At 47.1% G+C, this 15583-nt stretch overlaps 1 protein-coding gene across 3 annotated transcripts in view; it reads left to right on the top strand.

The window, feature by feature from the left end:
• The first annotated feature begins 6186 nt into the window (after positions 1–6186).
• Positions 6187–15583, top strand: part of LOC142771397 (uncharacterized) — a 78886-nt gene continuing 69489 nt past the window's right edge. Inside the window, exon 1 of one of the 3 annotated variants that reach the window (XM_075872877.1) lies at positions 6187–6370. In XM_075872877.1, coding sequence (XP_075728992.1) covers positions 6287–6370 — 84 coding nt within the window. In that variant the 5' untranslated portion in view covers positions 6187–6286. The remainder of the gene's footprint in view (positions 6371–15583) is intronic. The other 2 variants (XM_075872878.1, XM_075872876.1) reach the window with 2 other exon arrangements.

Raw genomic sequence — 15583 nt, forward strand, 5'->3', positions numbered from 1 at the left:
CGTTGGTCTTGCTTGAGCGGCGGCCAGTTGACAACAGCTGAGATATCACGTACGTGACATCGCTGAGACGTTCCAGGACAACAAACGGACCGGTGTAATTGGCCACAAACTTTTGGCAGAGGCCGCGCTTGCGAAGCTGCGCCCAAAGCCACACCAAATCCCCTTTCTCAAACAATACGTGCTGGTGACTTCTGTCGTAACGGTTCTTGGAGCGTTTCTGTGAGACGAAACTTCGAAGACAGGCGTTGCGCTGGGCCTCTTCTGCGCGCCAAACGGTTTCGGCGAGAGTAGGTTGATCAGTCTCGGATAAAGGAACGATAGTTTCAAGGGCTGTGCGGGGTTGGCGTGCGTAAAGCAGATAAAATGAACTGTATCTCGTTGTTTTGTGCTGTGCTGTGTTGTAGGCGAAAGTTATAAATAGCAAAATTGCGTCCCATGTTTTGTGTCCAGAATCAATATACATGTAAATTATGTTGACGAGAGTCCTATTAGTTCGTTCCGTCAAACCATTAGCCTGTGGGTGATACGGGGTAGCGTGACGAAAATGGCACGAAGCAAGACGAAGGAGGTCTTCAACTATATCGGCAACAAATTGCCGCCCGTGATCACTGATGATGACACGGGGGGGTCCATGGCGTAATATAACGTGGGACAGCATGAACTGTGAAACTTGTGTGGCCGTTGCCGCAGGAATCGCCGCAGTTTCGGCGTAACGTGTGAGGTGGTCAACGCCCACAATAATCCATCGGTTGCCGTCCGTTGATCGCGGAAAAGGGCCGAGCAGGTCGACACCTACGACGTCAAATGGTGAACTCGGGGGTGCTATGGGATGAAGTAGTCCGGCTGGCGGAGTTGTAGGACGCTTGTGGCGTTGACATTGCTCACAGCTCGCAACGTATGCAGTCACACTTTTACACATCTTCGGCGAGAAGAAGCGTTCTTGCGTGCGATAAAATGTCCTAGAAAAAGCCATGTGGCCAGATGTTGGGTCGTCGTGCATTGCTCGAAGTACGTGTTGTCGTGGACTTGTAGGCACGACTAGAAGTAGGCGAGGGCCTACGCCGGAATAATTCTTTTTGTAAAGAACGCCATCCTTTACAACGAAACCACGTTGACCGTTCGTTCTGGAAATAAATAAAGAAGCGAGACTGTTGTTATTGCGTTGCTCTGCTCGAAAAGTTGTAAGGTCAGGAAACGGAGTATCCACTACAGCCAAATATTCATCAAAATTGTCAGCGTCACACTAGGTTGTCGGAAGGGGAAGTCGTGAAAGGCAATCGGCGTCGGCATGACGACGACCACTCTTGTTACAGACTTCAAAGTCGTGTTTCTGCAATCGTAACGCCCAACAAGCAAGACGACCAGATGGGTCGCGTAGTCCAGTGAGCCAACATAAAGAATGATGTTCCGTTACAATCGAGAATCGGTCTCCATAGATATAAGGGCGAAACTTGTGCACGGCGAATATGACCGCGAGAAATTCCTGCATTCCTGCTCTGTGACAGTATAGATTCGCTCCGGTTTACTTAAACGGCGACTGGCATAGGCAACGGCGTGTTCAGCAGCTCCTTGGCGTTGGGCCAAGACGGCGCCAATACCTACACCACTGGCGTCGGTATGAACTTCTGTGGCAGCAGATGGGTCATAGTGGTGAAGTACGGGCCCTGACGTAAGAACAAACTTGAGTTGCGAAAAAGACGACTCGCATTCCGCTGACCACCGAAAAGGTGCGTTCTTGTTGAGTAGGGACGTCAAAGGGTAAGCGAGGTCGGTGAACTTTGGCACGAAGCGACGGAAGTACGAGCATAGGCCCAAAAAGCTTCACAACGCTCGTACCAACTCAGGTTGTTTGAAGCTGGTGACTGCAGCAACTTTTTGGGGGTCGGGTCGAACGCCATGCTTGTCCACCAGGTGACCGAGAACGAGAGTCTCACGGCTGCCAAAGTGACACTTCTTAGAGTTCAGGTTGAGCTTAGCTCTGTCAAGGCAGGTGAGAACAATGTCTAGACGATGGTTGTGTTCATCGAATGTACGACCAAAAATTATAATGTCATCCAGGTAGCAAAGACAAACTTCCTACTTTAGTCCACGTAACACAGAGTCCATGAAGCGCTCAAACGTGGCTGGAGCATTGCATAGGCCAAACGGCATTACATTGAATTCGAATAGACCATCTGGAGTTATGAAGGCCGTTTTCTCTTTGTCATTCGGGTGCATGGGGATTCGCCAATAACCAGATCTCCAATCCACGGAGGAGAAGTACGATGCCGAATGTAAACGATCGATCACATCATCAATCCTGGGAAGTGGGTAGACATCCTTTTTAGTAACAGAGTTGAGCCGTCTGTAATCCACGCAGAATCGCCATGTCCCATCCTTCTTTCGGACAAGAATCACAGGGGCAGCCCAAGGGCTACACGACTCTTGGATGACCCTTTTCTTTAACATCTCTTCTACCTGTTGAGTAAAGACCTTGCGCTCCGCAGATGAGACATGGTATGGTTTCAGCCGGATAGTGTGAGCGTATCCTGTGTCAATCCCGTGGCGAGTACGCGACTCGGGTACACTTATTTGCTCTTCTTTCTGCGCAAAGTCAAATATAGTAGCGTGCTTCGCAAGGACTTCGACCAAAGCTTGAGGTTTTTCTGATGATGGCGACTTGTTTACCATACTCAGAAAGTTGGCTTCTGTATGGTACGTTGCACGAATAGGGTCTACTCTCTCGTCGCTTAAAGATGCAATGAAACTGGTCGCATTTTGTTCGAAGAGGGCAAGTCGCATTCCGCATGGTAGCATCACAGCTTCATTTGAATAGTTCGACACCCATAAGGCCGATCGCCTATCACTGATCGACAGAACACAATGTGGAACGAGCACAATTTTCTTGGCGCAATTGAGAGGAATGGACTCCACAAGAACATCAAACTTTCCGGCGTCCGAGGCAGAGGCGTCAACGCGTACGGTCTTCATCGAGTAGGGTGGCAAGACAACATCCTCAATGACGGTTATAGGTCCTTGACAGCACCTAGGATCGTCAGTAAATGCCGATAGCATAATCTCGCCAGCGCCGCAATTTACAGTAGCCCCGCACTCGCGTAGAAAATCGATCCCCAAGATGATGTCATGAGTGGAGCTGGTCAGCACAGCGAATTCAGCCTCGAAGACCTTGTCAGCCAAAGTGACACTAACATCACACACACCGATCGGGCACAGTGTCTCCCCGCTCACTGCACGAAATGATGCACAACTGTCCCAGCGAAACATCACTTTATGTCCTAGCCGCAATTTGAAGTTAAGACTCATCACTGAAACAGCTGCTCCAGTATCTATCAAAGCCATCGTAGGAAGTCCATCAATAAGCACGGGGACCCTATTTTGCGTCATAAAAACGGGTGGAGGCATAGGCGGATGTAGTGACAAATGTTTGGCGACCTCACCTCCACATGCCACACCACCTAGTTTCCCGGAGGCGGGGAGGTCACGCGTTGACCAGGAGATGGGGAACGGAACCGGCGTGTTGTGGGGGGCGTAAAGTTACGCACGGAGGAAGGCGAGTCGTTGCGTAAATTCCGATGGAAATTGCGTCCTACATGTGTATCACTGTGGGTCGTTTGCTGGAGGCCGTCCCCAACGTACGCGTCCCGCATAGAACGCATATCACCGCGCCAGCGGTTTTGTCGAGAAGAAGCTGATGATCCCCCATAGTAGCGCTGCTGAGGGCGACGCCTTTGTCCACAGAATTGAGCCACATGTCCACGGAAACCGCAGTTATAGCACACAGTGGCCTCACGCACGTCGCCAAACCTTCCACGAGGCGCCTTGTGCCCATGATCGTCCCACGAAGGCGGGAGGCGGGTGGTTGGCGGGAGGCGTTCTGGAAACCACGGCGATGATGTAAGTTGTCGGTTGGGGGCTCTGGTGCTGTTGATTGGGGCACATCATATAGCGTGGCATCAACCGCAGCACACATTGCGTCGTATGGCGGGGAGGTGTTGATAGCAGGTGCTCTCGGCGGGTTGACAGCATCACGTCGTCCAAGTTCTTCGCGTACGATTTGCCTGATCATTGAGTCAAGATCACAGGAGGATGTTGGAGGGACGTCGACACTTGCAACGGTGTTGACGTTGCAGCAGTGTTGCATTACGTGCAGCAGTGTTGTATTACGTCCGCTACAGACGCCAAGGTGTCCTTGCCGATGAGGAAATTGTAGACATCCTCAGCAATTCCTTTGAGGAGATGCCCTACCTTCTCATCTTCTTTCATGCGTGTGTCTACAGACTTGCACAATTTCAGAATCTCTTCAATGTACGTTGTGCTTGTTTCACCGGGGACTTGAGCACGCTGCATCAAAGTTTGCTCAGCGCGCTTCTTCTTCATCAATGGGTCCCCGAAGCAGCTGGCTATTTCTTTCTCAAACGCTTCCCAGGTCGTTATTGTTTCTTCGTGGTTTTCAAATCACACCAACGCTGTCCCTTGAAGAAACAATCCGACGTTGGACAACCGGGATGCCGCATCCCAACAATTTTATTTACTCACAAGGTTGAAGTGTTTCAGCCATTCGTCGACGTCTTCTCCGACCCTCCCAAAGAAGCTTCGTGGTACTATGTGTCGGGGCCACGTCGCGCCAGACGAAGAGTTCGTGGTGTCGTCGTCAGAAATCACATCCATAGAGAGCGGTGGTATACCAGCCAGTCGGCGTCTCCGGCGTAGTTCTTGAGGTAGCGCTTCCGTGATCGTTCACCTGGGATCGCTCCGATGTACCCCGCACCTTCCACCAATCTTGTTACGGTGAGATGCCTTTATTTACAGGAGATAATGAATGCGAGAGCCCAGGGATCTGGCCGATCACCGCTCGTGCCAACCTCGTTCTCCTCTACTTCCATGCGCCCCCTCAGTATCGTAGCAATATTTTGAAACGGCGAAGCACTCCACTCCCATACACTTGTGTATGGGTGCCAGGACACGAGGGTCTGCAGGGAAATGAAGCGGCCCACACCGCTGCCCGCGAGCACGTCAGCCGGGCTGCCCCCTGCCAACAGGACATTCGACTGGTCGTTGAAGAGACGGAAGTTGTTCAAAACACCTACTCGTCGTTACTCCAGCATTACAGGCTGGAGCGACGAGTATACCCTCCACCACACCCAAACCAGACAAAAGAGGAAAGCGTAGTACTGAGACGCCTACAAAGCAGCACATACACACATGCGGCCCTAATGCACCATCTCTACCCAACGACATATAGCTCTATGTGCCCGCTTTGCAACGTACCGGACACCCTGGCGCACTTGCTTATTGCATGCCAGTGTAATGCCAGACGTAATCTGCAACAACACACGAATGAAAACGAAACAGGACGGACGAACGAAGGTCTAACCGAAATGTGGGAGGCGAAGCTAGCCCTCGAGAACCTGGAAGAGCAACAACAACTCGTCGCCAGGGCCAAGAGGGCAGTAGAAGCCAGAGGGTTCCTGGACTAACGAGCCCTCCCACCTCAGGGTGACACCGGGCGTTGCTCGGGGCACTTTTTCAAAATAAACGTTTACTTCTCTCTCTCTCTCGCTTTTTCAAGGCTTCAGTGAAATAGTTCTTGCTTCGCTCTTTTATCTCGTTTTCTATTGCGGAGTATCTCATCTGTGTGATACTCAGTGCATGTAGGTCTAATTTAGGATGCATTTGTCATGTCAATTCGCAAAGTTCGAACGTTCATCACGTTATTCATAATTACAAGAAAAACGATTGTCCCTAGAGGAGGTTAATTTTGCAATTAGGTCGTTGGTGCGAGAAATTCTTTCTATTGTGTGCGAGTTAAGCAGTATGGCATAGGTTGCTTCATGCATTTTATCCGTGCCTCAACGAAGCGGGAGCTTCTGAAATGAAGAAAACATACTCTTCTTTCCGGATCAAAGAATAGACCAATGACATTCACGAGCCGTCGCTGCATCTTTCACGTTGCTGAAAAATCGCATAAATTGCTGCTGCATTGTGCTGCAAGCAGGTTGTGTTCACTTTCAGTCGAGATGTTCTCTGTATAATAATAATTAGTAAAATTCGGTGACGTGCCAATGATTCTGTAGTCGAGACATTATTAGATACATACACTGTGAGTAATACATTGGCATAAATGAAGAGAACACAATGAGTGCAATAATGTGATACCTTCACGTCATGAAGTTGAATAAAAGACAGACAAGTGGCGTTACCACGATTTGTCCTCAGGAATCTCTTTATCAAACTTCAGATTCACGTTGGATGCCCGGACGCAGTACGAACGCTGAATTGGACCGCCATGCAAACAGAGTTGCTCGCAGCCGTACTCGTCGTTATTTCCACTGATGTTATGATATTCACGGCTGGTTTAGACGTCACAGAGGTTAGTAATTGTTGCACTACATTTCGCTGTGTTCTAAATCTTTGACGCAAGAATACTCATAAATTATATCCTAAGCATGCTCTTCAGTATATACGCCTCTTTGTGTTTTGCCTATGACTATCGGCTTTGTAGGTGGACATTCATAGGCTTTGACAGGTGGGCCTTCTAATGCGGATATAAGAGACACAAACTGTCAAATACAAAAAAAAACGTTTGCCGGACAGACATTACACATGGATGCCAAAACATTGTGCACCTGACGTTTCATTCTGTCAGGTATTATACGTACCACGAATGAGCCAAGGTATGAACGTTGTAGAGAACTGAGTGGACATAAAATGAACCCGATTACATTGACTCATGACTGCAGCATGTGTGAACAGGACGGACGATTAGAATTTATGTGCTGGAGGAATTATTCGCGGATGGCACGGTCGATGGTTGATATGTGGGGTTTAACGTCTCAAAACAACCATATGAAAATGAGAAACGCCGTAGTGGAGGTCTCCGGAAATTTAGACCAACTGGGGCTCTTTAACGTGCGCCCAAATCTGAGCACACGGGCCTACAACAATTCTGCCTCCATCTGAAATGCAGCTGCCGCAGCCGGGATTCGATCCCGTGACCTGCGGGTGAGCAGCCGATTAACTTAGCCTCTAGGCCACCACGGCGGGGCATGCCGCGGTTATGATGCATTACTGCATTTCCCTAAGAACTCTGTGAGAGGACAGTGGTAGGTCTAACAGGCGTTATTTTCAATGCCTTCTAAGCGTGTGACCAGTGCTTAGTGTATTGCGTATCCGGCATTTGTAGTCGTAGACCCAAAGGTCATTGCTTGGACTCCCGTGGACAGAAGTTTCTTTTTTGTTCTGATCATTCTTATTTTTCCGACGTCGTTTACTTCCTGGAAGTCTGTCACTGAAGTCTTGGTGAAACACGACATAAACCCTTTCGTTTTAAAAGAAATAGGCGCAAAATAGAAAAAATATAAACACAAGAGGAGAAACATTCATTGGGGCTTGCAATTATTGGGCATATACACAACTATGCGGAAAAGTCTCTCAAAGACGGAAAAGAGAAGAAACTGTACAATGTAACAAAAATGTTCGGATAATGCAAAGCTCAGATAAAAATCGTCAATGGCAGTTAAAAGTAAAAAAATATCTAAATTACGAAAGTAACTATATAAAAACTTTGTATTCCGTATAGTTACCTATATAAAAACTTTGTATTCCGTGAGCGGTAGAATGTTGGAAGCAGTTGGCGGGGAAATGAAGTGGTATATTCTTTTTCATAAGTTACGTAGAGTTCGAAAATTTGTGCAATTGAGTGATTGGCGTGGTATCAGACCGTGAACAAGCTTGCTATGAAATAATACGTCAGAGCGCTTTTGTCGGCTCTGAAGTGATGTCAATTATAATAATGTGGCAGTGTTCGAATGAAATTCAGAGTCACTTCTTGCGAAACAATGGTTGTAAATTCTTTTGCGTTTTGTTTACTTTTTCAATAGAGTGATCGCCAGATTAGGAATACAATTTTCGATCCCAGATGCATACTCAGGTTCGGGAAGACACATTACGGTGCACAATTTCTGCAGCACTGTTAGAAAACTGAATTTATATGACAGAAAACACAGCCGAGAGAACAAAATCCTTGCGTGGCAGCATGTTTCTTGTGAGCAAAAAAATTTAGCATCCGATCAAAAAGAACACCGGGATCAATGAACTCAGACGCTTTACATATGTTACAGTATTTACAGAATGTAAAAATGACACAACGCATGTCTTGCAAAAACTTCTGATAAGTTTGGTCTTTGAGTTATTTTGAGAAAAATTATTGTTGTCACATAATTCGGAGACAAAACGGCAATCTGGCTGCAGCATGCGTCAGTCCTTAACTGAAAATATTTTGGTAAATATCTTTGTCGTTGGCATGCAAGAAAAACGAATAATAATGACTTGCAAAAATTAACGTGGTGAACGTAAATTAACAATACCAGTAGGGATAATACCAACACTTCAAGAACCCTACTATTCACCATGACCAAAGAAGATATTTGGCTATTTTCGGCAACATAACTTGATCTAATAAGCGGATGGCACAACCGGCAATTCGCAACCACAAATAAACATTCAAGTTTATCAGTTTAGCTAGGAAGAGTCAGTGGCTGACTAGATAAAAAGTCTTGCTCATATCAAATATAACACGTTGAGCTGTCGTCCTTGAATGTATGTGGGGAGATTAGCGTCATAAAACTACGTATATGATAATATTATTATTAATACACATCAATATTAATATTAATATTAATAATAATAATAATAATAATAATGATATTAATAATAATAAATGTTCAAATTTATTATATTACAACCACCATATGATTGTAAGATACGCATGGAACTAGCAAGATGTCTGGTAGTTGAACGACCAGCGAAAAAGCCCTGTTGATTAGGAATCGATGAATTTTTCACGCTAATATACAAAATGTTCTGACGAGCCAGCTCAAATGTTTTTGATTTGACACATCACAAAAATATTTGGCGATAATTAGAAACATATAATTTGGAGCCATGTTTAAATGCTTGAAATACACACGCACTTTATTTCAAGGTTGAAAGTGTGGAATCATTCAGCTAATAAATGCTGTAGTCAGTACTGGGGTAGAGATACTACCACACACATTAGTATCACAGAAGGGGTGCCATGCGTAGATCAGCTTTTAGCCAAGCGACCGATCACTTCATGTGCTGACTTTCTTGTGATGTCCTATCTGAGTGCTAGAACTTGATGCTTTAAAAACGGATGAAAAATGCGTGGCGAAACTGTCAGCAAATGCGTACTAGACTCGGGCGTCGTCCGAGTTCAGTAGCGTGAAGGGCTTCCCAATTTCGCTATCAATATATATTATTAAGAATATATTATTATTATTATTATTATTATTATTATTCACACACTTCACGGGATTCGAAAACAGAGGGATCAGAAAAAGCTTGAAATATCTAGACAATAAACACCAAAACTAGTTCTGCAGATAGATAAGCTGTTTGAATATCTAAAAAAGAACGATTGGAATCAACGTGCTGCAGAGTGCAGACGCTCTGCTGACCAGCTCAAGCACCTACGAGACGTGGTAAAGTGTTAGAGGTGTTGTCTGGCCTGCCGGCCTCACCTACGAGACGTTGTGAAAGCGTGCTGTGCAGCGCAGTATGGAAATACGCTTCGATCAAAACTCCGTTGCGGACCACGCTATCTAGAACGCCGTGGAAGTTGTTAGAGGCATTTCCTGCGAGCATCTGCGCTACTCTGTGACATCACCCCAAGCAAGCGAATGGACGACCCGGTGGACAACTGTCCCCCACTCTGTGATCAAGATTGCAAGATCTCGTCATTGCAAGAACGTCGTCACCAGAGGGCAATCGTGTCCCCCTGAGATATAAAGCCATCGGGAACATCACATCTTCTGTAGTCCGGCAGCAGTGCATGTTGGAGAGAGAGAGAGAGAGAGAGATAAAGATACAAGGAAAGGCAGGGAGGTTAACCAGACGCACATCCGGTTTGCTACCCTGCACTGGGGAAAGGATAAAGGGGAGAAAAGAGGTTGCAAAAGGATGAGAAGGTACACACAATCACGAGCACACTCGGGGAGCACACATTTTACAGGCGGTCGCTCAGGTTTGTTGACTTAAGGAAAAGTAGCAGTGCTTTAGTTGCTTTCTGCGCAACTGAAGCAGATGTCCAAGGTCCTAGTATCTTCTGCACACAAAATGGTCCGGGGTCAAGTCAATTCAAAACCATCCGTAGCTGGCATCGCTGTGTGTCGTAGCAAGCGCAGCTGCACAGGACGTGTTCGATGGTCTCTTCATCTCCGCAGTAGTCGCATGTAGGAGTGTCTGCCATACCAATGCGAAAAGAGTACACCTTTGTGAATGCAACACCCAACCAAAGGCGGCATAACAGTGTCGCATCGGAGCGGGAAAGTTGTGATGGTAGCTTTAGCTTGAGCGAAGGATCCAGTTCATAAAATTTACACCTTTGGAAGCTGGTAGACGACCAGAACGTGCGTGTGAGATCTCGAGCCAGCAGGTAAAGTTGTCTTGCTTCATCATTCCTTGATAGAGGTATCGGGACTACACGGGTTTCTTCATGGGCTGAGCGGGCTGCATCATCGGCTAATTGATTTCCGGTAATACCGATATGTCCAGGCAGCCATTGATATATAATATCATGCCCTCGTGCTAGAGCTTCATGATGGCAATGTCTTATTTCTTGTACCAGTTGGTCATGGCTCCTCCTACGCATGGCAGACTGCAAACTCTGAAGCGCTGCCTTCGAATCACAGAATATGACCCATTTTCCTGGACGTTCTTGAACGAGATATTGTAAAGCAGCCCTTATAGCAGCAAGCTCTGATGCTGTAGATGTAGTCATATGCGACAACCTAAACTTGATTGTCATTTCTGCAGCCGGAATTACAGCGGCACCTGATGAGCTGCTGGATGAGACGGACCCATCAGTCTATATCTGCGTTCGGTCTAAGTACAACTCATGTAATAATAGCAGTGTTGCTTGCTTCAATGCTACTCTGGAGTGACTGCTTTTCTTTTTGATGCCCGGAATTTCTAGACGTACTTGCGGCTGGTCGAGGCACCACAAAGGGCATGCCGTTCTCGCAGCTGGCGTATATCCTGATGGAATGCTGTTTAGATGCTTGGCTATGACGTCTGAAAACGTAGCACGTGGTCTTCCGGAAGGTAGAAGGGCCAAGTGGTGGTCGGGGACACGGCTAGCATGTCGAATGTGCGCTCTGAGGCAATCCACAACTATATATGTCCTGACCGGAAGGTCTTTGGGAAGCATGATTGTGGCATAAGTAGAAGCGCATCGGGGCAGTCCTAGGCAGATACGCAGTGCCTGACCCTGCAAACTCTCCAATGAATGAGTATTCGATTTGCAAGTGTTAGTCAGTACCGGCAAGCTGTAGCGCAATAGACCCAGAAATAGGGCCCTGTACAGCTGTAGCATGGAGGCCACAGAAGTTCCCCATGTTTTACCGCACAAGAATTTCATGATATGAACAATAGATAGCAGTCTCTTCTTCAAGTACGCACAATGTGGGCTCCACGAAAGACTTCTGTCGATTATTATGCCCAGGAAACGATGCGTCCGTGCATATTTGACACTCTGCCCATTGATGTAAACAGGGTATGGCGTCATTGGTTTGCGTGTAAACGCCATCAACGTGCACTTCACAGTTGATATATTTAGGCCTTGTTTCTGAAGGTAGGCTGTTGTGAGGGTTGCTGCCCGCTGTATTCGTGCACGCACCTGAGGGCGAGTAACTGCAGCACTCCAGAGGCAAATATCATCGGCGTATATGGATAGGCACACCGACTTTGGCAGAACCTTCACCAGACCAATGAGGGCCACATTAAACAATGTGGGGCTTAAAACACCTCCCTGAGGTACTCCGCAGTAGGTGTAATGTTGGGCAGTTGTACCCTCATATGTTTGTACAAATAAACTCCTGCCAGTTATATAATCTTTTATCCATTGAAACATTCGTCCCCCAATGCCCATTGCTGCGAGAGAAGTGAGGATGGCATCGTGAGCTACATTATCATATGAACCTTTCACGTCAAGAAAGAGTGCCACTGATATGCGCTTGCGACTTTTTTCTTGTTGAACAAATGTCGATAAATCAAGGACACAGTCAATGGAGGAGTGGTCCCGAGAAAAGCCTGCCATGCAAGAAGGGTATTTGGTGTATCGTTCCAAGCACCACTTGAGACGAAATAGAACCATTCTTTCCATCACTTTTCCGAGGCAGCTTGCGAGGGCAATAGGGCGATACGCTGTCAAGTCCAATGGTGATTTTCCCGATTTCAAAAGTGGTATTATTCGACTAATTTTCCATTCTCGGGGAACACTGCCGCTGAGCCAGGAGTTGTTGAAGCATGTTAAAAGTTCTTTTCTAGCTTTTTGTCCAAGGTGTCCCAACGCACTATAAGTATTACCATCAGGACCTGGCGATGACTAGCGCTTAGAAGCGACTAACGCACCTTTCAGTTCTTCCATAGGGAACGGAATGTCCATTTCTTGTAATCGCGTCTCAGGAACGATCACGGCGTCGATGCTCTCGTTCATAATATTCCCGGCAACTCTCGTGCAAAATTCTTCAGCCACCTCGAGTTCTGTTTTTCCATGATGCAGTGCCAAAGCTTTAAAAGGGTGCCGTTGTTGTGGAGAGGAGCGAAGACCACAAACTATTCTCCAGATATATGACAGCGGTTTATGAGGGTCTAGAGATTCGCAGAATGCTTTCCAGCGTTCGCTCTCCAGTTTGTAAATGCGTCGTTGAATCTTTTTGTGGAGCCGCCTTGCTTCCCTCAGATCGTAAATTGATCTTGTGCGTCTGTATCGTCGTTCAGCACGCCTTCGTATAGCTCGTAATTTTTCCAGTTCGATGTCAAACTGTGTTACTTTAGACGAAAATGGTAATTTACATTTGGACGCTTGCATAGCTTCCACTATGGTATTTTTCAGGCTGCAGGCGAGGCCTTCTTGGCAAGCGTTTTCAACACGCGATGCAAACATCGACCAGTCAGTGTCAATTGCAACACCGGAAGAGAAATTTTTTATGATACCATCGATCGTCACGTAGGTGGGTATGTGATCACTCCCATGAGTGTCAATATCGCAAAACCACTTAACTTTGTGAGAGAAGCACCGTGACACCAATGTCAGATCAAGGCAACTGCCATACGTGAGACCCCGCAGATATGTGGGGGTACCATCGTTCATGATGGAAAGGTCGTAATCGGAAGCGAATGTAACAATGTTCCGGCCCCTGGCATTCATCCTAGTGCTCCCCCAAAGCATGTGATGGGCGTTGAAGTCACCGGTGATGATCCAAGGCCCATCGGTTCTCATTAGGATGTCTTTTAATCTGTCGCAGTCAAATCGCGATGACGGAGATATATATCCACCAATAAGCGTGAACGAAACTGCATTCTTCTTCACACGAAGACACACGTACTGATTGTCGTCATTTGAACTTATTGGGTACGAAAGATAAGTCAAGTCTGTGCGAATGTAACAATTACTTTGCTTCGTTCTTCGCAAGCGGCTGAACAAAAAGCTTCATAACCGGACAATCTATAAGGCGTTGATACGTTTGGTTCACATATGACAAGTATAGAGAATTGATTGGCCCGAACAAATTGGCGAAAGTCCGAGATACGGGACTTCATGCCTCTGGCATTCCACTGAAAAATCGACGCAATTTTAACTTCAGTGCGGAAGTGGAGATTTTGTTGAGCCATTGTGCTTATACGAAGTTAGCAAGAACTGGATTCAGTGCATCCAGTATTTGCAGTGCACTCTTAGCAGACGGAGATTGTATGTGCTCAGTAGCGTGCGAATCGTGGCAATTAATGATTGCACGATTGCAGCCACTTGCCTGTCTTGGTTGGAAAGATCTCGGACCGGGACGATTGCAGTCACTTGCCTGTCTTGGTTGGAAAGATCTCGAACCGGGAGCGCGGACTGGCCGTCATGAAGCTCCTTCGGTTCGCTTGATGCTGCTTCCCTTTAAGTGCAGGCCACTCTGTCACAGTTAGGGTATGCTCACTGGCTTTGTCCTTTACAGCCTTTCCTACGGCATGTGGTCTGGGAGACAAAGGGGGTGGTATTGATGAGGGATCACGCAAACGTGTCGAGGAGGTAGCGGGCGTCCTCGAAGACCGACGTCGACGTGAACGACGCCTTTTGACTTTAGCTGCGGCTTCTCGATGAGATGAGTGATCGCGCACCATCTCCTTCAAGATGGCAATTTCCTTCTGAATCCGCGGGCAGTCCTTCGATGTGGCTTCATGGGATCCATTGCAATTAGAGCATTTCTTGACAGTTGCGGCGCACTTATCCGCTTCATGGTGCTCGGCGCAGCGGTGGCATACCACCGAATTCTCGCAGACGCTGCTCACATGTCCAAGTTTCATGCATTTACGGCACTGGAGAGGCTTTGGAATGAAAGGCCGCACAGCATGTCTGAAGTACCCCACCTTCACATGAGAGGGGAGTGATGTGCTCTTAAACGCAATCTTCACACAGCGAGACTTGCCTAGCCGGGTGACATCAACAATTGGAGTATCAGTTGTTGACTTGACAAGAAATTGTAAGTCCTTATTGGAAATATCGACATCAATGTCGTAGATCACGCCGGTTACTACATCACATCCCAAGGGAACATGAGGGCGCACCTGGTTGCCGTCCAAGTTAGTTACACTGCGCAGAACGCCGAACGCACTATCGTGCAAAACGTCCACACCCAGTATATTCTTTCTGGCGTTCACTCTTATGTCCGTGATCTCATTTGGCACGAGCGTTTCCAGAGACCTCGACACAGACTGTCTGTTAAGGCGTTTCATGCTGACGGTAGGAAGTGCAGGCAGAAACAGGATGGTATAAGTGTTCGATTTTGGCGCTTCAGTTACAGTTTGAATAGTTGAGGATGAGGATGTCCTCATGTTCCTTCTCTTCGCCTTGCGGGTCAGCACAGGTTGGAAACCGTAATCTGAGAAGTCTTCACTGCTGAGATAGTAAGCGTGAGTATCTTCACTGTCGCTGTCGCTCGCTTGTCCCATCCGCTTCCTGGAGGCGGTCGCCGCTGACGCCGCTGGTGCCGGCAGGCGCCCGGGGTGGTCTACTTCCATCCCCTCCAAGGGAGCAGAGGAAACTGATCTACAGACTTAAATTACAACTGAAATACGCCGGAGTTAGCAGAAGCAGCTCCTATTCAAAACACACTTCTTCGTCTTCCTCAGTGCATGTTGGAACTGCGCACTAAAAGATACACCTTTTCAGGGGAGATAAACGTGCTCGGCAATATTGTAGCCGCTATTTTTTCCTTACCTTTGCGCACTGCCGCTGGACATAATTCTTTGTTTTTTTATTGATTATAGCTCTGTCTGAGTGCATTGCATATATTATGTTCCCACCCTACGATGGTGAAGGACTCGCGTGACACGGCAAAGGCCATCGATGACCTAAGCCGCGAATTAAGAAATGAGCTCTGAGAGATTAAGAAAAGTCTGCAAGAAGCAAAGGATCTCAAATAGGGTCTCAGTCAGATGCTGAAAGAAAACGAGGAGGTAAAAGTGGAAAATTCCAAACTACGGAGCAGAGTCAAAGAGGTCGAGCAGTACCAGCGTT

Source organism: Rhipicephalus microplus, chromosome 9 (genome assembly GCF_043290135.1).
Source record: "Rhipicephalus microplus isolate Deutch F79 chromosome 9, USDA_Rmic, whole genome shotgun sequence".
Lineage (NCBI taxonomy): Eukaryota > Metazoa > Arthropoda > Arachnida > Ixodida > Ixodidae > Rhipicephalus > Rhipicephalus microplus.